Source organism: Euwallacea fornicatus, chromosome 8 (genome assembly GCF_040115645.1).
Source record: "Euwallacea fornicatus isolate EFF26 chromosome 8, ASM4011564v1, whole genome shotgun sequence".
Classification (NCBI taxonomy): Eukaryota; Metazoa; Arthropoda; class Insecta; order Coleoptera; family Curculionidae; genus Euwallacea; species Euwallacea fornicatus.
In genome coordinates this window covers 2,479,179-2,507,052 of record NC_089548.1, presented here as the reverse complement: position 1 = coordinate 2,507,052, position 27,874 = coordinate 2,479,179, and the positions used below count along the sequence as shown (strand labels likewise).

The 27,874-nt window shown below is 35.3% G+C and overlaps 5 protein-coding genes across 6 annotated transcripts; 4 read left to right on the top strand and 1 right to left on the bottom strand.

Annotated features, from left to right (window-relative positions):
• Window positions 1–120: 120 nt before the first annotated feature.
• S2P (membrane-bound transcription factor site-2 protease) lies at window positions 121–2,037 on the top strand. The gene is made up of 2 exons (XM_066284809.1): window positions 121–406; window positions 460–2,037. Exons 1-2 carry the CDS (start codon window positions 332–334, stop codon window positions 1,843–1,845), a joined length of 1,461 nt encoding a protein of 486 aa, XP_066140906.1. The 5' UTR covers window positions 121–331; the 3' UTR covers window positions 1,846–2,037.
• LOC136340618 (LYR motif-containing protein 2) lies at window positions 1,778–2,463 on the bottom strand. Its single transcript, XM_066284839.1, has 2 exons — window positions 2,323–2,463; window positions 1,778–2,239 (listed from the first exon to the last, which is right to left on the bottom strand). Exons 1-2 carry the CDS (start codon window positions 2,365–2,367, stop codon window positions 2,021–2,023), a joined length of 264 nt encoding a protein of 87 aa, XP_066140936.1. The 5' UTR covers window positions 2,368–2,463; the 3' UTR covers window positions 1,778–2,020.
• On the top strand, window positions 2,451–4,485 carry P5cr (Pyrroline 5-carboyxlate reductase). Its single transcript, XM_066284824.1, has 5 exons — window positions 2,451–3,163; window positions 3,414–3,667; window positions 3,723–3,944; window positions 3,994–4,205; window positions 4,265–4,485. Exons 1-5 carry the CDS (start codon window positions 3,061–3,063, stop codon window positions 4,332–4,334), a joined length of 861 nt encoding a protein of 286 aa, XP_066140921.1. The 5' UTR covers window positions 2,451–3,060; the 3' UTR covers window positions 4,335–4,485.
• A 144-nt stretch (window positions 4,486–4,629) lies between these two features.
• On the top strand, window positions 4,630–27,681 carry LOC136340606 (uncharacterized). Of its 2 annotated transcripts, none has more exons than XM_066284822.1 (6): window positions 4,630–4,929; window positions 23,043–23,164; window positions 26,592–26,848; window positions 26,901–27,119; window positions 27,173–27,384; window positions 27,538–27,681. In XM_066284822.1, exons 2-6 carry the CDS (start codon window positions 23,128–23,130, stop codon window positions 27,605–27,607), a joined length of 795 nt encoding a protein of 264 aa, XP_066140919.1. In that variant the 5' UTR covers window positions 4,630–4,929; window positions 23,043–23,127; the 3' UTR covers window positions 27,608–27,681. The 2 variants fall into 2 exon arrangements, with proteins under 2 accessions (XP_066140919.1, XP_066140918.1); XM_066284821.1 differs by having other exon boundaries at window positions 4,630–5,026.
• Nrk (Neurospecific receptor kinase) lies at window positions 5,618–22,798 on the top strand. Its single transcript, XM_066284808.1, has one exon. It carries the CDS (start codon window positions 5,708–5,710, stop codon window positions 7,607–7,609), a length of 1,902 nt encoding a protein of 633 aa, XP_066140905.1. The 5' UTR covers window positions 5,618–5,707; the 3' UTR covers window positions 7,610–22,798.
• Window positions 27,682–27,874: the final 193 nt, after the last annotated feature.

Below are 27,874 nucleotides of genomic sequence, written 5' to 3'. Positions count from 1 at the left end.
ATGGGAAAATTCTGTACATATTCTAAAAATTAATGACACATCAAATGGACACATTGTTGCCACATATATGAAATACTTAGTCACTTATACTTGCTTTAGCGAGAACGGCCAGTTCTGTCGTTTGACAATATCAGCTGTTCTGTGATGTTTTACAACGTAAATAAACATTGATTAATTCATTGATATATATATTTTTTTAAATTAAGATATATATTAAATAATAGACCCAATAAATTGTTGTGGAGCCGTAGCACTAGTACTAATGTGAAAACGCACTTCCTCATTTAAAATATAATAAGAAAACTCCTTTATAATATTATGTAAATTATAAATGGATCTCCTGCTGTTCATAGCCATCGTCATTGGCTGCTACTGCATCTTGATATTTTTCGACTTGTTTTTCAAGGTAAATACACACACCATTAATACCCTCCAATTTCCATATATGAAAACTTTCAGTCATGTGCCCATTATCCATATTTCCAATTTCTGGATGGGCTTGGAATGACACTAAGTCTATTCACCATTAAATGGAAAACTCGAGCCCTGAATCGACTGCTTATTAAATGGGGAAACCTCAGACCCCAATTATTGACAATATGGTTCGATATTGGTGTCTTTTGCAGCTTAACATTTTTTTTTATTGCACTTTATCTTGTGTTAACAAATACTGTTCAGATTTTGTCCACTACCTCAGAGGCCACTCAGCCTTTGATTACACCAGTCATGCCAGGAATAACGCTTCCTATAACAGAACTATGGTACTACTGTATTACATTGTTAATTTGCAGCATAGTTCATGAACTAGGTCATGCATTAGCTGCAGTTTTAGAAGATGTAGGGATATTAGAATTTGGCTGTAATCTTTATTTTATATTGCCTGTGGCTTATGTTAGCCTTCCCACAGACAAATTGTCCACAGTTAGTCTTAGGAAGCAATTAAGAGTTTTTACTGCAGGTGTATGGCACAACATAGTCCTGTGCTTCTTAGGGTACCTAGTTTACTGCTCACTGCCTACAATCTTTTCCCCATTTTATATCTATAATAAAGGCATAGTTGTTTCTAGCATTTTTAAACAATCTCCCTTGGATGACCCAGTTAAAGGTCTAGCAGTGAAGGATCTTATTACTAGCATAAACCACTGTAAAATCAGCAGTGAAGATGAATGGTTTGATTGCCTTTCAAATAAAGAAAACTTTAAGCCAGCAGTATGTATAAGTTCAGACTTAGTGCACACAAAAGATGAGAGTGTTCCCTTGAAGCATTTAGGTGGTGGTTTTGTTGAATGTTGTGATTCCAAGAATAACAAAAACATTTGTTTTGAATTAATAGATATAGGAAATAATGAATTAGAACTACCTGGGCATGTATGTTTGCCTGGACGTACAGTGATGGAGAAATCCACAAACTTTTGCACTTCAAGTCCTCATTCATGCCCATTTGAATCATATTGTTTTAAGCCAATTTTACCAAACAATACTTTTCTATTTAAAATATCATGTAATACCAAATATGTTATATTTCTAGGACATCCCAATGACTTAACATGCACAATAGAAATATCGCCTTATGTGCGAAAAAATAATTACTTTCCAATCAGCTTTCCCAGCAGAACTACTAAATTCCTGAAGTATGTGGTGACAATTTCTTTAGGGCTTGCCTTTGTTAATATCTTGCCCTTTATATTCATGGATGGTGGGCATGTATTGCAAATAGTTTGTTTAATGCTTCTAGGGAAGAAGATTGAGAAAAGGAGGACTATACAAGTGGTCAATGTAATCACTTGGTTGAGTACAATACTCTTTACCATTTACTTGATCTATACAGTAAGATTATTATTGTGAATTGTTTTCTAATGTTAATGCTGTGAAATAGCCTCACCAAAAAATTCTTATTTAATATCAGTAATTAGATATTAATAAGCTAATTAATAGAAAGTGTTGTTATGTTCTACAGTTTTTCTGTTTTCTTTGTGTATAGGTAAAATTATTTTTATTAACAAGTAAACTATATTCATTATTACTTTGCTAAACCAACACTGCTCTCTAATTGACGTAAACACCTCTTCCCATATTGAATGTACATCTTTATAACAGTTTCGTCTGTGTTATTAGAATTCTGTCTGAACTCAGTTCGAACCCAGTCTTTTAGCTCTCTTTGGTGACTTTTATCAGGCACTTCCCTAATGGCACGGAACATTTGGCGGTATAAATTCTTTACTTCTTGTTTGAGAATAAACTGCAATAGTATTTTGTAGAAGTACTTGCCACCATATAAATAAAGTATTTTTTCAAGGAGAACTGCTTTGGACAAATTATTACCTGCTGCAGAGATAGAGTAGGTTTACTCTTTGCAGGTATTTTCATATTAAATAACCTTTTATTTGCTTTTTATGTTTATACTATTTATTTTGTGATATTTTCATTATAATCACTTAAATATTGTTTGTTTTTATTTTTTAATTGAAGTGTCAAATTAAGATGATATTTAGTTTATATCCGTATTATACAAGCCATGAAATAAAAGGGCAACAGCGCACTTTCTTATAACTTTTCTTCTTAATCATATATTTTGTATTATCTGTTTTCTATGTATGTTAGATAATAAATGTGTTATCGCTTATTAAAAATAGTCATAACATGTTGGAACCCACTCATTTTACAAAACCTATGATTTAATAAGATATTCATAACATTTTCCTATGAGATTTCAATAAATGTCTTCATCGCAAGCATTTGCGAAGAAAAAGTACCACTTTGTAGCACGCGTAAAAAATTAACCCTCCATGAGTCATTTAGAAAAGGAGTAATTGAGGTGATGTAATTTCCACACCAAATATTATTCAACATGTAGGACTGTATTGCAATTGTTATTTTAGTGAATGCTGAATAGCACCAATAAGGAGTATGCGCACAAAGAAGGGCAATGCTATAACGTAACCTTATTCTATTGTGTAAATATGTATCTTTGTATTTTTTAAAAGTTTTTAAAAATCAACCGCTTTCATAAACAGGGACATTTCAAGTGCAATTTATTATTAAAAAATACTTAGTTTCACAATGTCTGAGACCCAAGGCCCCATTCTCGTAATAAAAGAAAAAATAGGCTTTATTGGTGGTGGTAATATGGCAAAAGCAATTTGTGAGGGCATAATTAAGAAAGGTACTTATATTTTCTATATTTTCAAATATTTTTGATTTCGCAGTCAAAATATGAAATTTACTGTACTGTTATGACATCAAAACAGTATCAGGAAGAAGTTCTTTCGATATGTTATAGCTTTTGATACTCAGATTGTTACCTGCAGACTCTTGGTCAACAAGGTCTTACTTCCTAAGCACCTCTTCTCTCGCCTCATGCATTCCAATCTAATAAGCATTTCTATGTCTAGTAGTACCAACTTACGTTTTAGGATTGTCTAATTATCAGCAAATACATGTATCAGGGCCCAATATTGATAACCTCGAGTGGTGGGCAAAAAGGGGCGCTCACGTTTACACTGAAAATGGCCGTGTAGTGGAGCATGCCGACGTCGTATTTCTTGCCATGAAACCGCACATTTTACCCTCTGCAATAGTAAATGTACATGAAACACTCAATCTGCCAGTGCATTCTAAACTATTTGTTTCAATTCTCGCAGGCATTCAATTGGAGCAATTAACAAATGCAAGTTTTATTTCTTTAAAATCAGAATATTTGGTTCTAATTGTGTGGTAAATAGGTTTTGAGTCCAATAGAAGATTGCGCACGTATAATAAGGGTGATGCCTAACACTCCCATGATGGTAGGAGAAGGATGCACGGCATTTTGTCCAGGGAGCAAGGCCACCCCCCGCGATATCGAGTTAGTAAAAGCAATTTTAGATGTATCTGGTGTTTGCAAACAAGTGCCGGAATCAATGATTAACGCCATTGGGGCTTTGTCAGGCAGCGGTCCCGCTTTTGTAAGGTTTCATCATAATTTCTGTGTGTTCCCACTTGACCCCCTAGTAGATTTATTTAATAATAGAGGCTCTCGCTGATGCTACAGTAAAACAGGGCATTCCCAGAGCAATGGCCATCGAAATGGCTGCCCAAACCACGTTAGGAGCGGCTAAAATGGTTTTGGAGACTGGAAGACATACCGCCATTTTACGGGACGAGGTGTGTTCCCCTGGAGGAACTACAATAGCAGGTATACAGGCCTTAGAAAATGGAGGAGTGAGGCAAGTAGAAATGTACACCTAATGGAGATAAATGTATAACATAAGGAGGTGTATTGTAGGGCAGCAATGTTTAATGCGATTGAAGCAGCCTCCAAAAGGGCAGCTGAATTAGGGCACAAGAAGAATTAGCGGCCATTATTTTTATTGCAATAGTACTTTATTGTAAAAAAAGCGTAGTGTAAATTCAGTATTAAGCCCGAAGATTATGCAATAACTTATTTCATTTTTATCATATTTTATATGCGTTTTTCGTGGATAATATACTTTTTTTTAAATTTAATATGTAAATATAAGCAGGGAAACCCAGACGGTGATTCATGTTCCCCTAGAGATTATTCTCAGTTAGATTTAAGTGAGAATAATGAGCAGTGTAGTCTCTACTTGTGTATGAAGATGACAGACATTAAAGATCGATGAACAAGGATGACTACCTATATTTGCAAATTGTAAGAAAAGTCACGTGCCTGGTTTTCACCCTATATAACGTTTTAATTGAAAGCGCCTCAGGAGATCTATTCAATCAATACTGTAATTTCATTTCAAGGAGCCAGTTTCAAAAATCAAATATTCACATCTCGTATAGAAGGATAATCCGAATAATGAACTAAGCAGGTGTTTTGGCAAGGTCTGTGCACTGTCGTTGAATTCTACTTGCCACACGGACTAAAAAGAGATATTATTGATTTTAAATTTAGAGCAGTGCACCAGTTGAAGGTTTTCAAAGGTCAGTATATAACCCGAATATTTATATTTGTTGTTCGGCTAGTCCAGAGTGCAATGGCAATATTTCGGCAATTATGTACTAATTATAATGCGTTCCGGTAAGTTTATTTTTTATATCATTGCCAACTAACGTTAAAATGAGCAAATTCAGTTTTGAGGAAAATACAAGTTTTGAAAACATTTATGTCCGATCGAAACGTAAAGGAATTTTTTATGATACAAATATGTAATCATAAATTGCTTTATTTTCTTAGTACAATAAAAGAGGTAACTGAACACAGACTAACATATACATGACTTTTTTCCACTAAATCTTAAAGAGATTATTGGGTGTGGCGAATGTTTATAAACTAGATTACTTGCATACGAAAAAACTGAATCTAAAATGCGCTAATTTTGATGTGAAGTATATAAGGATTTCTTCGTAATAAATAGTGTAGTTATGGTATGAATGTTTCCATAATTTTCTAAAAATCTACGTCCCTACTATTTTAAAATGATTCGCAGTAAGGTTAGGATCAATCGCACTTGCTTAATATAATGCGGCATTGTCAACTTTACACAGTCGCTTTCGTGGCTTGTTAAAATCTCAAAATCAGCTGACAGAAGTGACGTTGACGATGTTGACGTAATGTCAAATTCCAAAAATCGAAATCTTGTTTTGTCAAATAAAATCTAAATTCTTTCAGTTTTCTAGTTTTCTTCAAAAAAGCAACACAAGTCCTAAAAAATGCTCTTCGAACTCGGTGGAATGAACTAAGTTCAACTCAGTTTGTGTCATGAAAACCGCCCTGCTCCCCTTTTTGACCCTAATATGGCAACTCAAGGGAGCAGATTCCGAGGGTTACTGCAACCCCTACCATGGCAGGATCTGTAAAAACTATGTGGAGCACACTAAAGTCGTTTGGTACAACAATTCCGGAGGCTACGAAAACGAGCAGATTACAACTGCCCTATGGGATGAGATGATATCCACTTTTGATGAGCCCTGTCGCAGTGCAGCAGAAAAAATGCTCTGTGTGTATGCTTTTCCTGACTGCAATGTCTCTTCTCCTTTACCGCTGTGCTATGAGGACTGTATTGCAGTAAAAGAGCTGTTTTGCTATAAAGAATGGGCTGTTATTGAAGATAAAAAGGCTAGTGGAGTGTTCATTAAATCAAGGGGATATTTTCGTCTGCCTGATTGCAATGTCTTGCCAAAATTCAGAGAGGCCTCAAGCAAGTCTGCCATTTGCTCATATGTGGGCTTGACAGAAATGAATCAGTCTGCCATCACTTATGATTGTATCAAAGGAACTGGAAGGTATTACCAGGGAAAAGTAAACATAACTCAAGAAGGGATTCCCTGCCAGAGATGGGATTCCCAAACTCCTCAAGCTCATAACTCTCCTCCAGATGTTTTTATGGAGCTCAAAAATGCTGAAAATTATTGTAGAAATGCTGGTGGTGAGGAAAAAAAGCCTTGGTGCTTCACCACCAATCCAGCTATTCGGTGGCAGCATTGCAGCATACCAAAATGCTTAAATTTCACTGAAGATGAGGGCAATGCTCCTGGCATCAAAATGGAAGAATTTTTTTCACCCACATTTCTCATAGTGATGTCCTGCATGGGCCTCTTTATAATAGTCATATGCCTTTTGCTTATACTGCTATGCCATCGCTTGTATAAACGCAGATTGTTAGGTTATAATGCTCCAGCTAATACAGAAGCCAACATTGACTTGGATAAATTGCCTAGCAATATGCAGTACCATCGACATGGAGTTCCTTTGAACCCTAAATTAGAAAAACTCGAATACCCTCGAAATGACATTATCTATTTAAAGGACTTAGGCCAAGGTGCTTTTGGCAGTGTTTTTCAAGCAAAAGCCCCTGGACTCGTAATGGGAGAAGATTTCACTATAGTGGCAGTTAAAATGTTGAAAGATGACGCCTCTGAAGATATGCAAGATGATTTTGAAAAAGAGGCTTGTTTGTTGTCTGAGTTTGACCATCCAAATATAGTGAAATTACTTGGAGTGTGTGCAGTGGGCCATCCCATGTGTCTGCTTTTTGAGTACATGGGGAAAGGTGACTTAAATGAGTTTTTACGCCAATGTTCCCCAACAAACTATGTAGTGAGAAGTGCAATTAGTGGAGAGTTCACCAACAAAGACATTTACAGAGACTTTCAATTGGGTTATCCTGACCAAATCAGCATTGCAATTCAAATAGCATCAGGGATGGTTTATTTGTCAGACCGGAAATTTGTTCACAGAGATTTGGCAACCAGAAATTGTCTAATTAATGAAGATATGATAGTCAAAATAGCAGACTTTGGATTATCTCAAAAAATTTACTTACAAGACTACTATAAAGGCACTGATCGGGATGCCATCCCAGTACGATGGATGCCTTTGGAAAGCATATTATACAACAAATATACTTCTGAGACAGACGTGTGGGCCTTTGGAGTGTGTCTATGGGAAATATTTTCATTTGCTTTGCAACCTTACTATGGCAGCACTCATGAGGAGGTTATAAAGTTTCTCAAGGAAGGAAACATTATGCCTCCTCCAGAAAACACACCACCTGATGCATATGAAGTGATGAGGATGTGTTGGGCCCAGCGCCCTGCTGACAGACCCTCTTTTAGAGCCCTTTTTGATAGACTACTTGAAATACATGAGAATATTCCATAATTGTCGTTTGGTGTTTGGTAAGTAAATGTGTTCTAGGTTAGTTTTTGTTTGAGAAAAGCCTCGAGAAAAGCTTGTTGAAAAGACTGATATTTAGCTGCATTGAAGTGAAAGTACAGAGTGGCCCATTTATAAGTGCGTCTCACTCTCTATACCACAATGTCTCAAAAACTTAGTATGCTGGATAGGTGAAAAAGGTTTATATATTTTACCAAGATTTATACCTATATATATTCTCTACATGTACAAAATTGGTTTTTATTAGCCAAATAGTACAACTTGAGAATTCATTCCGGTTATATTTAACAAGTGATAAAAAAATTACAACGGGCCATCTTTCAGTAGATCTCGCAACATTATAGGTAGCACATAATTTATCAACTACGTTGACAATCACATTTAGTAGAATTATAAATTTCTACCATTTTTGTTTTTTTTTTCAAGATAAGCAGCAACTTCATTAGATCCAAAATGTGTACTAAATAACAGGACAACAGTTTTGCTTTTCTTAGGGACATGTGAAACTAAAGTTTTATTTTCGTTATACCCAAATACATATATTGATTTCTGTCTGAAAGTGATACAAAGTTTTGTGGAATTTCCCGCTTACTTTTTCTTATTGTTCCGATACGTGAAAGTTTCCCTTTTCCAATTGTTTCACTGATTGTAAATTGGTAAACTAACGATCTGCTGTTATATTACAGCCAAAATTATAAATAGGTTTTGATAATGGCATAACTATCTCGGCTGGAGAACTTGATCGTCTATAAGGTCCGTCTGGATATTGACCACAGTATATTTTCATATTAGCAATATAAAATAATTTACAGTCATTTGTTGTTAGACCTCTCTGGTTTTCCAAGACTCAAATATATTATATTATATTTTTATTAATTTATGTTTATGATAAAATATTGCAATATATTATGTGACTTAGTATTCATTGAAACACCCTAAACACATTTGAGGCGATTTTGGACAATTGTATCAATAGGTTGTATTTTTTTTATTTTTCCTCACTTCTTTGCGTTCGACATTTTTTCTTCTTTGTTTTTCTTTCTTATACGAGCCTTAACAACTATGCGTTGGAACAAACAATTAGGTTTTAAAATCAATTTTCTGAACTGAGATTTATAGCAAATTCACTTTGTTAAAGTGGAAATAATCATCGATCTGATTATTATGGTTTTAAAAACGGTTCTGAATTAGTTTTGCTTGAAAATTATAAATATTTCTTTGAGTAACGTATTTGAATAAGTCCATTTGTCAAAAAACCCTGTGACAAAGTATTGGAACAAGTAATAAATTTTATATTAAATATAAATAATAGCATATAACGTCTCCTTTAGCGTTTATGATTGTCTGACTTATCAGGCATTGAGCGCACAAGATTTTTACATGCGAGGATGGGACAAAGTGTGTCCGGGCTCGAAAATAAAACGATTTAAAATGGGCGGTATTATCACATATATTTTTTTCCACATAGTCTCTCCGAAATTCAGTGCACTTAGCCCAACGATGTTCCAAGGTCTTTATTCCAATCCCATAAGATTTGTTCAATTTTTATAAATGCATATTTGTTGCGGATGTGACTTAAGCATCCCACCCAAAATTCTTACTGAGATTTTTTTTTAATTCAGGAAAAAACTGAAATCGAAAGGAGTCAAATCTGATAAATTGCAGGGTGCATGTGGCAGTACTTGAAAACCCAACTTTTTAATTTTTATGTATCAGGGCATGAGACTTACAACGTGGTGCGTTTTCCTGATGAAACAGGATTTCCTTTTTTTGCCAAACCAGGGCGTTTCTACAAAATTCTTTAATGCTATTTATCTTTGATGGTTTAACAATATTCTCCTTTAATGTATTTTTCCTTTGGAAAACGGCCAATAAAAAGATTCCCTTTGGAATCCCAAAACACACCCACCAAAATCTTTTCGGATGATGGAACAGTTTTTTTTTTTTGGAAACTGGTTCATGCTTTGCTGTTCACTTTCGGGACTGTTCTTTGGTCTCCGATGAATAATGATATTTGATCTATCGTAATGAAACAACGCAGAAAATCGGTTTATTTGGATGATTTCGTCAGTCGTAGCTGATTTTGGCCTTCCCAAACGTGTGGCATCTTTGGTACTGGTTCTGCCACGCTTGACTCCGCTACCCATGACTTGATGGTAGAAAGTTATAGGGATCAATTGCCGAATGTAGAATTTAACTCAGCTTTCACTTCCGTTGTCGCTAAGTCTTTGATAAAGAAATATTTTTATGACTGTACGCACTTCGTTTTTGTCCATTTTTGGCAAGTACTAAACTTATACTTACATATAGAGTGAAAACTCAAAACTAATCGAATATTTGGACGAATATTTTCATTCCTCGCCGCATTTATTGTGCCTTCTGTAAAATTTAATTGCCCGGGTCCTTTGGACAGCGTGCAATCCCACACCATAATACCTTTTGAGAATGTAACTGTCCTTTTAAGGCACTCTCTATGGAAAGCTTCAGTATTATTTCAAATAAGACATTTTCAAAATTTTTTCTACAAACCTCTAATTTTTTTTCGTCACTATAGATGATTATTTATTTTTATGAATTATTTATAATTAATTAAACGAATATTTTCTAGAGAGTTTTTCACTTGCCTGCTGTTTCTGTCGGTTGTTATGTTATGCCAGTCTCAAGACTTCGCGTTGAAATCCTTGATTGCTATATGCTGTCCTCTTTGTTTTTTAAAGGGCGCTTCTTCCAGGTGATTTCACTAGAACTCCGTGCCTCTGGAATGGCAGCAGGATGCAATTCTCACCTTGTCCCCCATGCCTTTGACTACAATTGCTATCGCATTCATTTTTGTCATTTGAATTGGCGGAAACTCGACATACGGGATGTTATTTTTTTCTCTCAGGGCCGATCTTCGTTGTCATTGCCCTCCCTGTGTGTTTGATATTCTGGGAATCTGAGATGTTGTATAGGGCGAAGCCTTGCTTGCTGCATGGCGGCCTACATTGACATTCAGGCGTTCTAGCAGCTCCTGCATTTCTGTTTTACGCTCTAACACCATCGATGTTCTATGATATTATCTCCGCTGCTGTAAGATGCTGATGTACCTACTAACTTTGTATCTTGGGAAGATCTGTAAAGAATTGCTAACTACATCATTTGCGTTAGCTTAAGAGATTGTTAGAAGTAAACTAGATCTTTCTTGGAGTTTTGCTGCTGTTAATTGTTTTCTATTGTTACTCCAACGTAGCTCCGCCCGGGTTTGAAGGGCGATAGAGCAACAACATCTTTAACAGTTTTTTTTTGGTTCTTGGTTTTTTGTACTTTTTGCTGTATTTTCCATTACTGCGGTAATTTTTTGCGGCCTCTATAGCTGGTAGTTTGCACATTTGTCCGGGACGGACATTTCTGGCTTTTATGCTTTCTCCACACTTAACACAACTTGCTGTTGCAGGGCAATACCTTTGCAAATAGCTAAACTTGTTGTATGTATGTCACTGTGTAGGTCCTGGTTGTTGTCTTTGGTATTCGACTTGTACAATTAACTCGTAGCAGGTTTTAATCCCAAAGATATTTCCTTCATCTTCTTTTTCCGCTTGTACGACGACAAATTGTAGTTGAACAAGTACAAGGTGCAGGGCCTTTTTATCTTTTCGGCTCTTCATGTGTTGCGCTGAAACTGGGGCGATTTGTCGTCTCAGTAAATCGGTTTTGACGTCTTCCTCTGTAACGTTATCACGTAGAGGTTCTATCACCGTTCGCACTGTTTTGCCTTTTGGAAAAGAAAAAGTGTGGAATACCTTCTTCTCTTCTATTAGTAGTCTAGCCATTAACTTGTAGTCCTCTGCTGAGTTTGGGATTATTGTCACTCCCTATTCCATCATTTTGCCTTTGTTATAGCAGTGTTCTTGGTCCTCAATTTATCGTAAGCAACTGTCCCATTGCTCGCATTGTTAATAACTATTGGTCGGATTTTCTGGCTTTTTCCTTTTGACTCCTGCTTCTCGGTCGATGTAGCTGGTTGACTGAGTCCCACAGCATCGCGTTTACTTTCCTCCTGTTTTCTTCCCCATACTGTTTTTGGATCTGCTTCAGATCCATTTCTTCCTTCTTCTCGTCTTCATTTTCACTTTTTCCCTGTTCTTGAGAAGTCCTTGTGATCCTTTCCTTCTTCTTTTCGAATTCTTCCTTGTTGATAGCATTTTTAATTTTAATGATTTTTAGCATTTCGGTTTGCTCTCGAAACATTTTTCCGTATCTTTCCACTCTCTTACTAAGAAGTGTATTAGGCTTCAAAAAGGTTCCTGTTCAGCTGAAAGAGAGCCTACCGGCTCTGTCTTATTTCTTTCTCTTCCATTGTCTGTTTAGTTTCTATCAGCCTCTTTTTAGTAAAGAAATCTATGTTAGTCGTCACTGGCAGAGGGCAGTCTTTGTGGTCTCACTGAAACGAAGACCGTTGGTTACTGGGGAATTTCTTTACATTATTTGTAATTAGCCGGATGGGGTCCTCGATAGTATTTGGCGGGAATATTTGTGGCTTTGGTGAATTCAACGCTATGGTGGTTTCTTTCATATTTCTCGCACTTTACTGCAGCAGTACAGTTCATTTTCATATGCCTAAGCTTTTGACATCGGTACCATTAAGTGGAGCCGCTTCGTTGCCTCAATGCCTCGAGTTTGACGGTAAGGTTAACACCACCGTTTAACGCCCAAAGATCTGATACTTGTAAAAGTACAAGTGCCAGGGTCCTTTACGGACTGTACATACAATCAGTCACAAAAGTCTACATACACCCTGTAAATTATATATAACTAATAAAGTAATGAATGTATTTTCTCTTGTTAATTATGTAATAATACTACTCTAGGAACAATGTATAAATATAACAAAAATTATTATTTATTTCCAGTCAAGTTTAAATAAAAAATAGAAATCAAGAATTCCTAGTCCATAAAAGTCTGTATACACTTTTAGATGTAATTTATCTATTAGTTTGTACTAAATATTTTTTTATAATTAATATTTGGTTGGTCCTTCATTTGAAACAAGCACTGCTTGAAGACTTCTTAGCATTGATAGAACTAAATTTTCTATGACGTCAGATGGTATTTCTAATTACGAAGTTTGTAAAACGTGTTTCAATGTTTCTTTGTTAGTTATTTTTAATCTTCTAATCTTTCTTTGTAATTCGTCCCATGGGTGTTCTATACGGTTCAAATCGGGCGATTGAGGAGGTGTGTGCAATTGTTTAGGTACATTATATAAGATTTATTCACGAACAACCCGAGCTGTATGCTTGGGATGTTTGTCTTGTTGAAATATCCAACGATCGCCAAGCTCTAGTTTATTAACTGATGGAATCAAATTGTCTTGCAGTATTTTTAAATATTATAGATGGTTCATGGTACTATCAATAAAATCCTATTTTCCAACCCCAAAGCATGACGTTACCTCCTTCATGTTTAACAGTCGACACTAAATTTTGAGGTTTGAGCTCTTCATTCGCTTTTCTTCATACTTTACCCTTTCCATCACATCCAAAAATATTAAATTAACTTTCTAGTACGATTTTCAAAAACTAGAAGCCTTCGTTTAAGTGATTATTAGCAAAATCTAGGTTTTTCTATTTATTTGCTGCAGATATTAGTGGTTGTTTTCTCGGCGTTCTTTCATGATAGTTATTTAATCGTAGTATACAATGAGCCAAGAAAGCATTTCGTGACTCATTTTATACTTCGAACGATATTAAGTCGTTGAAGTCAAATCCTTTATTATTCTTATACAAAATAAAAAAATAACATATGCTATATTTTATGAAATACATTAATTTATGTTAAATTAGATAAAAATTAAATTAAAAATGGTTATATACAACCAATATAAATTATAATGTTTCTATGCAAATCATAACATGTAACCCACAAAAGTATTCGAATATAATAAAAGTAAATAGATTTTCAGAGTTCAGAGCTTTAATATTTGGTAGGGCCCCTTGTGCCTCGATTCCACTTGTAGGCGTCGTGGCATGGAATGTACTAAATTTTGTGTTACTTGCGCACCAATGGAATTCCAGAATTCCAAAATATATTGGGCTAAACTGTCCTTACAGGTCATGGGGTAGATTCCTAGCATTTTTTCGACTTAATCCCGCAAATGTTCCATAGGATTTATATCTGGACTTTGTGGTGAAGTTGGTAATAAGTGAGGGTTATTATAAATCAACAAAATTTTCATTACATGGGCTGTGAGCTTTGTATCATTGCCCTGTCGAAACCAACAATCTCTTGGCAAACCCAATTTCTTTACATTTACTTTTAAATTATTTTTTAATATTTGCAAATATTTTAAATTGTTCATAATTCCCCTTATGAAGACAAGGTTTCCAACCCCACTTGCCGCCATGCACCCCCACACCATCATTGATCCACCCCCATTTTTAACAGTTGCACGTAAGTTTCCAGGACCCAGTTCTGTATTTTTGTCCTCCACACTTTTTGGTGTCCATCACTGCCAAAAACATTGTAGCTGTTTTCATCAGAGAAAAGTACTTTATCCCAAAATGTTTTATCCTTAGTTATGTATTGTTTTGCAAAGTTGAGGTGTTTTTTTCGGCTTTTCCGGATGTTATAAGCCTTCGTCCTAGAAACTCGTCTATGTACGTCGTTCATTCTTACAATACGCCTACATAATTCAGGATGTTTTTCTTTTCTAAATTGGGTTAAAAATATCCCGCAAGTTTTTGTGCAGAAATAAAAGGATTTTTTATATTTTTACGTAAAACCATAGATCCATCACGTTTTATCAATTTCTTTGATCTTCCTGATTGACGTTTTCTGATGATATTTCCCTGTTCTATTTTTTTTTTAATGTACGAGATAGTTGATTGATTTCTACTTAACAAACGAGCAATATCTGCATGTGTTTTACTTCTGTGATGCCATTTAATATTCATTATCGTTCGCCGACTGTTGTTTCACTTTTCTTTTCTTTTTTTTTATATATATAAACAATAATCTATGGCGGTAAATGATATTTACTTATTGACTTTACAACATTAGCTGACAAATATTTGTACATTTTGGTCATAATATTATTTACAGTTCGTATTTTCTTTCCTGTTCGAATTGTTCGAATACATTTGTGGGTCAATATAAAGAATATTTCAAACACCTTTCGAACGGGATGGTATTTTTTTTTGTAGCGATTTATCTATATAGATGCCCTTCTTGATAATATGGTTCAATTTATCATATGTTAAGTAAATAGTAATTTTACATTCTTATTTGTTTCGTTCAAACACTTTTGTGACTGACTGTATGTCTAATTGTTTCAGAACTAACAGTCTTTCCAATATCATTTTCAATCTCTATAGTAAATTTTGGAGTACTCATTTTGGGTTTTGAAGAAACTTTTTTAAAAAGTGATCGCACATCTCTTTCATTTGATTTTTTGAGATGATCACATCTTGCTGTATTTGTTTGTAATTTCCTCGATTATTACAGCGTTTAACGATTCTTCGAATTCTACTGCGAGGTAAATTTAAGTTGGTTGCTATCTCATCGTGAGACTTCTTCTGATTTCTAAGATTCATTATTAAACTTCGAATCACTGTTGGTGTTTCTTTTCTTCCCACAATTTTGTGTATGAAATTTTTAAACATATGGAGTACTAGAGGGTGTTCATCTGGTACTACTTTAAAATATAATTTTATTTTCGGAAGAATTGATAAGGACATCTCAAAAAATGTTAACAAAATTGTTTTGAAGTGTATGTAGACTTTCGCGACTGACTGTACATGTAGCTGCGATACGCCCTGTATAAAAACATATCGAGAAGTATAACGGGTGTATTAAAAAAATAGTTGTTCTCGTGTTAAAGTTGAATTTTAGGTCGATTTTGGCTCATAATCACAAATCGTTTGGTACACTGTCCACTTGGAAAACAGCAAAATACTGTTATATAAGAGAGCAAAGGTTTTTTACCTATCCAGCATAACTTCCGAGATAATGGGAGAGGCACTCTAAACCGGGCCACCTCGTACCTAATAAATATCTGCTTATTGTAAGTAATTTATTAGAATATATTGTGGTAACATTCCTTTATGCGCGAATCACCAAATAATGTAAGGAGTGTGCAAATCACAGAGGCTGCCCTGCAGGCGGTACCTATTTCTTAGTCCGAGCGCAAATCTGTGAGAAAACGAAATGCACATAAAAAATGTAACTTCGGAACTGACCTATAGAGGACGTAAGAGATCGTGGTATTAAAATTTTTAGAAAACTGAAAATATTCTCAAAATTTCGCAAAATTGTCATTTATATGCGATATAAATAGTGACGGTGACTGCAGCCGAATTTGACATATGTATGACATTAGAAATGTAACACATATTGAATTTTAGTACGCAGGTGCGGAATTTCTTGTCTCACTATGACAAGGATTGACAGAGGAATTCGGCATACACCTATACAGTTTGACATTTCTTGGAATTATAACCTCAAATATATGTCGAAATCAGATGCTGTTACTATCTGTTATTTATACAGGGGCAAACAATTGGTCTCTATGATGGCATCTGGTATTTAATACTTTAGTCATTTGAGGAAAAAAATTTTGTAATTTTCAGTTTGGTGCACTTAAAATTTCTTTTTCCGAAATTTTACAATGAATTATTTCTGATATAGAGCGGGCAGCCCTTCTTATTTGTGCACTCGGTATAGGTGGGTACGTACAATTGTGAAATTTAATTTTTAGTCTAAGTCTCAGTTTAAGTACTTAGAAAATGACAGAATTGTGATCCCTAAATGCCAATAAGCTTGAAGAAGTTGTAAAATTCCAAGGTAGATAAATGCTTATAAACTCTCCTTGACAAAGAAAACGGTCAAACAGAAATTTTATTCAAAAATTCAATTTTAAACATATGTTACTATAAGTTTTACATAGATTTTGATGTTCTCTTCTAAACCATTGATCTTGTCGATTCGCATCTGATATTGAATTTTGCCTGAAAGTTCCTGAAAAATAATTTTACTCGGTTACTTTGTTTTGGTTTTTTTTATGAAGTTGGAAGAAATCTGCTATCCAGACATCGTAGGTCTGGCGCAAAGCAACGTTCTTTTTCTCGAAGAAATTAAAGACGTCCGGTCTCTTGTTATAGCTACCGAGTAGTGTAAGATTCGGCGAAGCCTCTACCCATTAATAAAAACCTCGGGATTCCTGACCAAACTTGACCCCAAACTGTTCCTGGAGCCAGAGAGGCGTATTGATTCGGTAGCTCTTTTCAGTTTTTTGTTATTTTCCTATTTATGGTCCAATCGTGGTTCTCTGTAGTTTTTTCTTTTAGGGTTATCTATTTTGAGCGCTACGTTTCCTCCTTTGTTTTTTTTTACTATTGAAAAAATGGCGCTGCTGCAACGATCCCATTTTGATTTCCTTTCCAACATTGTTTCCATTAAAGATTCCGGAGTTGGTGCATTTACGCACTCGCTTCTTAAAATTTCGACTGGCTGCTGGCAAATGCAGTGTTGCGCGGTACCAACGATTCCGCAGGTCCCCCAATTTGGCCCTAGCATTGTGAATTTTATCGCTTTCAGCAAGAAATATTAAAAAAAAAAACATTTTTACTGTCAACGAAAAATTCGAATATAGGAATAAAGTTGGGTGTTCCATTTGAAAAAACGAAATTGACCCCAAATGACACGTGAAGGTGACCTTGGGGAAAAACTGACAGCATGAAAAGTTGAGTCTCCGAAAATAAAAAGGACTTTACTGGCAATTTTTACTCAATTTTAAGATATTTTCGTGTCCGATTCATCTAGAATATATGTACAGTGGTGGCCAAAAAAATAGCAGTGCTTTAAGAAATTACCAAAAACAGATACAAGCAGAAATTCTAACAAATAATTAAGAAAACTTGAGTGTATTATTTTATGTTATAAATAAAATGAATTTTTATGGCCCCTAAAGAATAAAATGACAACTTCACATTGACGACCCACGGAATTTACTAAGTCTTGGCATCTACCAAGAGGAATATTTTTCCAAGAACTTTCCACTACAGCCCAAAGATCATTTTGATTTTTGGGTTTCCCCTTTGTTACAGCATATTTGACACCGTTCCAAAGATTTTCAATAGGATTGAGGTCCGGACTTTGAGCAGGCCAAACTAAGACATCCAAATTTTCATCGTTTAAAAATTGTTAACAAAATCGGCTAGTATACGTTGGATCGTTATACTGCATAAAGAACCATTTTAATAGTATTTCATAGTGAGCATAAAGTAGCATAATTTCTCCTCAAAAACCAACATAAACTCTGGCAGTCATGATGTTCTTTTATTCAAAATTTAGGTCTTACTCCATGCTAGGAAAAACATGCCCACACCATAATTTTCGAACCTCAATGTTTAACGATCTTAAGGATGTACTCAGGTTGATAGGAGGTTCCTGGGGGACATTGGACATAATCTCTGCTTTCAGTATTACCAAATAATACGATCTTATGTTTATTTGACCAAAGAACATTACGCCCTTTTGTAGGAGGCCAATCTAAATATGCTCTTGCAAACTCTACTGGTTTTTTAAAATGTTTTTTATTGAGCAAAAAAATTCTTCACGGATTTCTCGCCATTAAATTGTAATCCTGAAGGCGTCGCCTTATGGTTCTTGCTGAAATATTTCTACTCTCCGTCTCCTGGTCGTTTTCCGTTTCTGACCACGAGTTTCGGATATAGGTAGCCAATTTAGAGCATTTCCCACCATTTTCCCTGAACAATTTTAAAAATTTTGAATTTCCGAGTAAGTTGCGTCCTCATTACGCTATTTTTTTTTTTAATTAAACCCCGCTTTTCTGCAGAACAATTCTCTTTTCTTCCGACATTTTTTTTTTTTTAATAGAAATATTTGCTCATAATTGCGTGCATAATACAAAAATAAGGATTAGTTACGAATAAAAAAAAGTAAAACTTGCATAAATCCCAAAAAATATCGGAAATTGCTAATATTTTGCTCGTTTAAGATTGGGGACCACTACGGTATGCTGCTATAGGAATTTTGTTTATTCACACTTTATCAAAATAGTTTTTTCAATGATATCTGAAATGAATGTTGATAAATTTAAACGTTCTACATTTTTTGCATTGAGAGAACTTTTAAACGCAAAATCTGAATTTTCTACAATTTCATTGAGGTACTGCCGTTACTTTGACCACAATGGTACATATTGCATATCTCTAGAAGCTGAGTCTCGATGATTCTCTCGGTTGTTTTGCGGTCCATTTGTTATTCAACATGGATTCCCTGATTTGTTCATTATTTGCAGATGAATAAAGCGCATTTGTGTACAACTGCCCCCTCGCAATACCGACATTTTAGGCCTTGCTATCCGCCTATCCTATTTCCATAGCTCCCAAATGTCTCGTGTCGCATTATTACCTGTGTTACGTAATAGTCTACCTTTCACCATTCTCTGCAATTCTATGCCCTGACCTCTCTAGTGAATGTTTCGGTCTTATTTTCGTACGTTTCCCTTTGTTTTTCTTTGCCGATTGTAATTCGACTAGTTCTTCTAATCCTAGCTTAATCGACCCAATTCTCTCCAAGGCTAGAAACCTCTACGTAGGGGAAGGTGCTGTATGATAAACCAATGCTAATTGCTACCAACCTATTTACCCTTTCGAACCTTTTTTTCCAAAACTTGTACTCCGTTACTTCGATCCAGATGGGTATTGCATAGCGTACGCTTTACCCATTACCTTAGGTTTTTTTCCGTTTGATCTTCCAATATTTCCCCTTACGCAACACAATACGTTAATTAACATTGTTGTTTTGTGCAGGTGTTCGTTACATGGTTTGTTATACGTGTGTTAATACCAATGTACACTCCCATTTACTTTACTGGACTTGAGTCGCTTATCTGGATCTCTTGCACAATAACCCAAATTTCCTTTAATTTCCTTCTTCCCTATAGAATTATCATGTCTGTCTTCTCTGGTGCAATCTGTACACCCATTTCATCCAAATGGTGAACTGTTTCCTCCAATGCTCGTTCGACCTCTTTTCAAAACTTCTGGACGTTTTTCTGTCCGACTATCGCCAAAGTTTCGATTAGTAAAATTTAATTGTAAGAAATGTTCCAGAGAGATGGTCCTAGGACCGACCCCTACGGAACTCCGGACGTTATCGATAGTCCTGTCCCGTCGTCTATTATTATCTTTCGATCGGTGAAGAAGGATCAAGTAAGGATTTGTGGTATTTATCATCACTACTTTCACGTTTTTCTTCATGCAACCGAATTGAATGCATTTTATACGTCTAATGTTATCAAAATACGCATTTTGCAGTTACTTGGTTCACTTAATTCGTACTCGAGTAACAATTAGTAATCTCGGGTTAGTCATCATTTTGAAACTGAAGTCAACGAACTTTTTACATGGCGATTGTTTAATCGACTGAGTTCGTTGCTAAAGGACAAAACGCAACTTTTGATTTCATGCTATAAAACCAAATTAATTTTCTAAAAAGAACCATGAAAATCAATGCAAAACTTAAAAAGTTTGAATCAATTTAATAAGATTTTTGTGTCCAGTTTTTTTCTTTGTTCCGGGATCCTTCACCAAATGATCGTCTCAGGTATTGACCAATGAAGGATGTAGCGTCGGAAAGTTTTGGTGCCAAATTTTGTAGCTTATGAAATTTCAGTGAAATACGAAATATAGCTGTTATGGTTTCCGTTGGACGACCGTTTAAAGTGTCTTTTTATCATTATTGAGATTGCGAAAAGATTTTAAATCGCCACTGGAAGCTAACGCCACTGTTCATGGCTATATTAGAATCTCCTAAATAATGTATGTACTAGAAGCAAAATTCGAACTTGTGCATTATCGCTATATACATAAGTTTTGACGTCACGCTATGTAAGGTGTATTTCAGTTTGCATATAGAGTAGTAGCCACGACTATGAAAACTTTAAATATTTCGGTAAATCTTCCTTTTGCGTTAGACTTTCAAAACTATTTGTACAGTGTGCTACTGCTGCTTAGGGCTGTATATTCTTAAAATTTGCACCAGAGTGTGAATGATGTGTTTCGCGTATATTAATTGCAAAAAAAAAAGGAAATTCAATGTGGACAAATGTATGGAAGCCTATAAATTTTCTTTAAATAACGAGTGAAATATAATATTTGTTTCAAATGTTATTTAATATTTGGTGGCATATTCGTTTCCCTTAACAATTGTTCCTTTCGTTCTTAGAATAACTAAGCTTTCTTCAAATTTTTACAGGAATTAATTTCCATTCTCTTTATGGTTGATCGGGTTAAAATCAGGACGTCGCGACGGCCATTCCAATTTAAGGATACAATTTTATTCAAACCAATTTTTAATAAACTTAGTGCATCCTTTGGGTTGTTATCTTGTCAAAAATTATGAAGCAGAGGCATTTCCCACTCAGGAAACGGAAGTATATGGTCTCGTAAGATGTTCTTATACATGAATCAGTCTATAGTTTTTCTATTTTAATTAAAATTTTTAATATTAAAATGAAGTTCAAATCCAGATGAAGTAGAACACTTCCTAACCACAATACTTCCACCCCCATGTTTTTACAGCGGGTAACTGATCTTGGCGGTTGAACCTTGCGTTTTTGGGATGTCCTACGTGTTGAATACTATCATTAGCGAATAACTGAAATTTGCTCGTGTTAATCCACAAGAATTCAGCAAGACATCTTGAAATATTCATCAAACTCCATAAGGGAACTTTTCCCACATCTTTATTAATTCCTCAATACATTTGGCTACTTTTTAGCCCTACTTGGTCTTGGAAAATTGCCTGTCGTGCCAGGTTCAAGAGAAAATGTTTTCACATTTTTAATATTGTTCCTTTACGAACATTTGAAGCATTAAAAATACCGCACCGGTTGTGTTAATTTTTAGATAACTGAACAACGCGGTGTTTTAGTTCTTGGGACGCTTTTGCATTGTTACTGCTAGAGGACTATTGCATACTCTCTATATTCCATGAATTTAATTGCTATTAGCTTTTTTTCAACAAGAAATTCAAAGTTTCCATGCTTTCGTCCACAGGTAATTTCGGTTCTGATATATCTTCTAAATCAAATTTTAATAAATACCAATATATCGAGGAAGACGAAAAGGCTTTAATAGTAGAATCCATTTTATATTTTATACTATGCCAGTTGACTAACAAAAAAAGCTATATTTGAATAGTTTCGATACGTACATATGGCCATTACTGTATATGATATTCCAACTTACTACACACCTTTTTAAAACTAGTTTGAGATAAGGAGAGGCGTGGTGCCATAAAGTGGCCGGCAGGATTACCAGACCTGAACCGTTTATATTTTTTCCTTGGTGTTCTATTAAGGATAGAGTGTAAAAAAATTGAATCTGTTTCTACCGCAGCTTATCTTTACAATTGTTGCGAAAGAATTTGTTTCCACTTTACATATCCTAGAGAGTTAAAAAACTCTTTTGAGTTTTATGACTGCCTAGGAATGATTTTACCAAAAATAGGTATCATAATTTTTTCTGTGCTCGAAGGCGTCCCCTGTATTACTTTTATTAAAAATCATTGTCGTTTAATTTTTCCATAAAAACTATCTGAAGAGTCTGAGGACTGATGCAAAGAATCAATAAGCGGTCTCCTTTAATTTCTTTTTGTCACTCTGTACAGCTAAATGTATATAGGTAGGTACCAACCTGAATGAGAGTTTATTTTTTATAAATTCAAATAAGACGTAGAGAAAACAAACTTTGAAAAATCTTATAGTAGTTCGGGTTAAACTTGTATAGAGCGCTTTTTATATTTTACATTGTGTGAACATTGGGCTGGGGAAGAAAGCTAAGGAAATGGCGACAATAAAAGCTTCCACTTATACAAACAGAGCTCTTTTATGGACTCAAACTCAGTGTAACGAATTCCCCCTACTGATCCCTCTAGATGTTCTAGTTCCGTTTTTTTTTCGTATGATTAAGTACCTTGTGAATTTGATTTTTTATACCAAAAAAATAGTATAAGTACGTAAGTTATGAACGATGGAAATATTAGTAAGACCTAAACGTATAATTTCAGGATATGAGTAAATACTGAATATTTAATTATTAAATGTATCACGTTTTTATATGTTTATATAAGTGTCCAAATATATACACTGAATCTCTTAGAAACATACCAAGGTAGCTTCATTTCGACCTGAACTCAGACCTCTATTAATGGTCAGAACTATCACTATAAAAATTTTTTTGAAGAGTTACATTAACGTACCTCATAATCACATGGTGATCTCCGAAAAGAGATACGAAGTATCGGTTAAAGTCAAGAACGTAATAGATTTGGTTTCTATGTTGTCGTCGTTTCATTTAAAATTTTTCTAACTTGCGACTTTTCTATTATTCTTTGTGGCGTTATTTTTCAGTCAGTTAATATTTAGACCTCAAAGATGCCTGTATGGAACGTCGGGAAAACTGCCGCATAAAGTTGGATTTATAGGAGATGGGGCAATGGCTAAAGCAATATGTAAAAGTATACATAGTAAAGGTAAAACTGATAGACGTAACATACTATTGTGATAAAAAAATAAGGTGAACTTTTCATTTAAATTTCGCGGGTATTATAAAATCATGGAATAATTTTTTGTAGATTGGTAGTACTGTTTGCGACATCTATGAATAGTTTCACGTATTCATACACAGGGTGTCCCATTTTAAAGTTGTGATTGAAGATTACTCAAAGACGATACGTTCTATGAAAAAAAAATTCAAATAAAAGTTGCCAGGTAAAGAAGGAGCCATGTCATAAAGATAGTGACTTTTAGCCAAAACGTTATTTTACTGTCGTTTCTAGGACAACTTTTTTTCCAAATGGCAACCCCATACTTTTTTAGAGATCCTTGTAGACCTTCAAAAAGTGAACATCTTTTATTTGAACAATTTTCTATTAGACGTTTTCCTGCAGAGTTATCCTTGATTTTTGTCCCATTTTTGAGATAGTCGAAATTATTACATTTTTTTCCTAGAAAAGTTTGGCAATGCATATTCTGTTTAATACTCATAACAATCCCATCTAATCCAAAAAATATATATTTTTATTATTTTTTTTATTCGAAAATTAATTTAAAATCCTGATTTAAGAAACTTATGGAAGCAAATGTTCAAAAGAATGTCCGTCCTGCACCAAACACGTCTCAACTCTTATTCGAAAAGAGTGGTTAACTCTGTGCGACACCTTCCCGTTGATCAATTGACACGCATTTTCAATTCTTCTTCTCATGTCGTGTGCAGTTCTTGATACTTCTGCATAAATTTTGTCCTTTAAAAAAAAACCCAGAGGAAAAAATCTGGTGAGGTCAGATCAGACGACCTAGGAGGCCAGGTCAATGGACCGCCCCGTCCAATCCATCGATCTGGATATATTTCATTTAGAACCTCACGAGTCATTCTAGAAAAATGGGCGGGATAGCCGTCATGCTGATACCACATCAAGCGTCTAATCGCAAATAGAACGTTTGCTTCAATAAAGAAAGGTCCAATCAAGTATTCCCCAATAATAGCGCGCCATACCTCCACTAACCGTGGTCTTTGATGTTCAACTTCTCTAAGCCATTGTGGGTTTACAGCACTCCAAAAATGCAAATTATGTCCATTCACTATACGATCGTTTGTGAATGTGAATTCGTCAGAAAATAAAGCGTTGGAAAAGTCATTTCGTTTCTGATTGAATTGCTGCCTTGTCCAATAACAAAAATTTATTCGGTTTTCAAAATCAGTGCCATGGAGTTCCTGATGTAAAGAAATGTGGTAAAGATGGTATTTATTCACCTTCAAAATTCTTTGGCCACTTGTCTTTGATATTCCTGAGTCAACAGCAATTTGACGACGATTTACTTAGGGATCGAAGGCAACAACTGCAAGAACTGCCATTTGATTGTCTTTATGTGTTGCACTTCTGGAGCGATTGCGTTTTTTTCGTTTCCAACGTTTTCGTTTCTTTGAAATTTTTAATAGCACTCTTCAAAGTCGTCTAACAGAGAACTACCATCTGAAAATCTTGCGACATAAAGTTCTACTACCCGACTAACATTTCTTCCAACCATTCCATAAATAAAAACCATTTTAAATTTTCCATTCAAAGTGTAGAGACCCATTTCCATTATTGAATTTTGAAATAAAAAGAATAATTTTTGAATAATTTCACACAAAACAATTAAATTGATTGTCGAAAAAATAATATCGATTTCCTATAGATCTTGGTATAAGGGAGACTCTAATAAGAAGAAATAAAAAAAAGAAAATGTATATATATATATATAAATATATATATATATATATTTTATTAGATAGAGGGATTGTTTGAACCATTTGAAAAAAAAGTTTTCTTGAAATGACCTTAAAATGACATTTTGCCTAAAAGCCGCTATCTTAACGACATGTCCGCTTCTTTACTGGACAACTTTTATTTCAGACGTTTTTTCATGCAATGTCCCATCTTTGAGTAATCTTCAATCAGAGCTTTAAATGGAACACCCCGTATATTTAATTGCTATAAAGCTACACATGTTTTCATAAATATGTAAAAGTGAACTTTTTGATTTTTATTATGCCTAATTTGGTTCAGCAAAAAATTTGCGTTAAATTTTCTTTGCCAAATGAATGTTCTGCCGCGCAGACGTTGAGAATGTTATAGAGTGCCGTTGGTAACATGGCGAGGTCGAAAAAATACATTTCTAAACGGTACAAAACCTTTAAAGAAATCGGTGGAGTTCAAGGCGAACAGCCACGTCAAGCAAATCAAAGATTTGGTGCTCCAAAAGCGTCGATTGATAATTAGAGACCTTGCTGATGCCTCGAGCATTTCATTTGGATCAGCCCTAACCATTTTAAAAGATGTTTTCTGCCTCAAACTCATCAATTCTCGATTGGTTCGAGAAACACTCAATTTGTTGAAAAAAAAAGCGTCACGCTCAAATCTGTCCAATAATGATTTTTGATTACTAGAACGTCACAAAACATATCGTTCGGGGAGATGAGATTTGGATCTATCAATACGACCCGGAAACAACTGACCAATCCAGCTAGTATCGTGCCAAAGGTGAATCAAGTTCAAAGAAGAACTAAGACAAAAATCTAGATCATGTTGATAGTTTTCTTGGATTGTCATGGTGTGATGCATTGTGAATTACCTCCGCCAGGCCAAATCGTTAACGAGGGATATTATTTGAGAGTTGTAAAAGCTATTCGAATCAGGAGTCCAGAGTTATGGACAGGCAATTGTTGATTTTTGCACCTCGATAATGCAGCGTCCTACACTGCTTTGATTCTACGAGTACATTTTCCAAAAACTTGACCCATATCGTTCCACGACCACCGTATTCGCCTGATTTAGCACCGATTGAGTTTTGAGTGTTCAATAATCTTAAAAGACCGCTCCGGCAGCCCCGTTTCGACTCGATTGAGGAGGTAAAAGACGAATCGAAGAAAATATTGAAGACCATTTATTATGGCTTCCTGACTGTTCGGGAGATTGGATAAAACTGTGGCATAAGTGTATTGTACCGGACGGGAAGTACTTTGGAGGCGTTCATATTTATTTTTAAGAATAAATAGAGATTTTTCATTCTATACATAAAATCACCTTATTTTTTTACCATCGTAGTACATAATCTCAGTAGGTAGGTGAGTGCAATGGTACCTCGAACTTCCATCTCTAACAGGTCGTTCTAAGATTTAAACAATAGTGAAGCTAAATATGACTTTAATCATACATCGTTACTGCTGATGTTTTTTTAATATCTTTATTCGACGTTGCTTCTGCGAACTAATAATTTTCTCCCGGAATATTTTCCGGAAATTCGCTTTTGAGTGGGCACCTAAAAGAGATTCTATTTCCTTCCGGAAATATAAATTCGCGTGTTCTTATTGCCTGAAGTCGACGCGACTTCCGCGTCTTCCCGACACGTATTTTTCAGGTTTAATAGAATATTCCCAAGTTCACGTGGCAAGCCCATTTGCAAAGAACTTAGACGCCTGGATGGCCTTAGGAGCAAACGTATCCACAGACAACTCTGTGGTAGCTAAAGAGGCAGATATTGTATTCTTGGCGGTGAAACCGCATATACTGAAGGAAGCTCTACACACTATTTCGACAAGTACTTCGGCTTCCCAAATTAAAAACAAACTATTTGTGTCGATTTTGGCTGGAATAACCACAAAAGATCTAGAGGACGCAAGTATCCAGGAACTTCTGCCCACAGTTAACTTATGTACGCAATTTATAGATGCTATCGAAATTTGAAGGAAGCAGAGTGGTAAGAGTGATGCCCAATACGCCTATGTTAGTAGGGGAAGGGTGTACGGTGTACTGTCCTGGATCGACCACTACAGAAAAAGACTTGAAATTGGTCCATAGCATTCTAGAAGTTACGGGCATGTGCCAGTGTTTACCCGAACATATGATTAATGCAGTTGGAGCAGTATCTTCCAGTGGTCCAGCGTTTGTATACCAGAGCATCACTTAATGTGGTCGGTTTTTTTCTACGTTGTACCGCAGGTTTATTTATTTATTGAAGCCCTGTCGGATGGAGGGGTGAGAATGGGCTTACACAGAGACATGGCAACAAAATTCGCTGCTCAAACCGTAATGGGGGCCGCTAGAATGGTGCTGGAGACCAAAAAGCATATGGGTACATTGAAAGATGATGTGTGTTCGGCGGGCGGGCAAACTATTGCTGGGATACATGCTCTGGAAAGGGGGGGTGTGAGGTAGGTTTCCTCTAACTAGTGGTCTAACTGGAGATTAGAGCATGATAAAACAATCCGCTCTCTTTAATTGGTAACCCTTCAATTTGAACCACCCTGTACAAGCGACTTCAACTCTAGTCGTTTTAAAATTCTATTTATTTTGTAATTTTCTAGAGGCTCTGTTATGGATGCAGTAGAGGCAGCTGCGTTGAGGGCCGCAGAATTGGGAAAACAAAGCAAATAATAAATAATAATAATAATAATAATAATAATAATAATAATAATAATGATAATGATAATAATAAAATTTTACAAATATTCCTCATAGGAAAGAAATGGTGTCTAATGTATTCTTCGTGATGTTGTCTATAAATGAATTTTCTAATAAATCTGTAGGTCTTTTCTCAGAAACCACACAAAATCCGGAAAAAATCGTTTACAGATCGAAGCTGTTATATTCATAAAGCAGTCTTTCATCGAGTACGGGGAAAAACCGTGACAAATTTCTCGA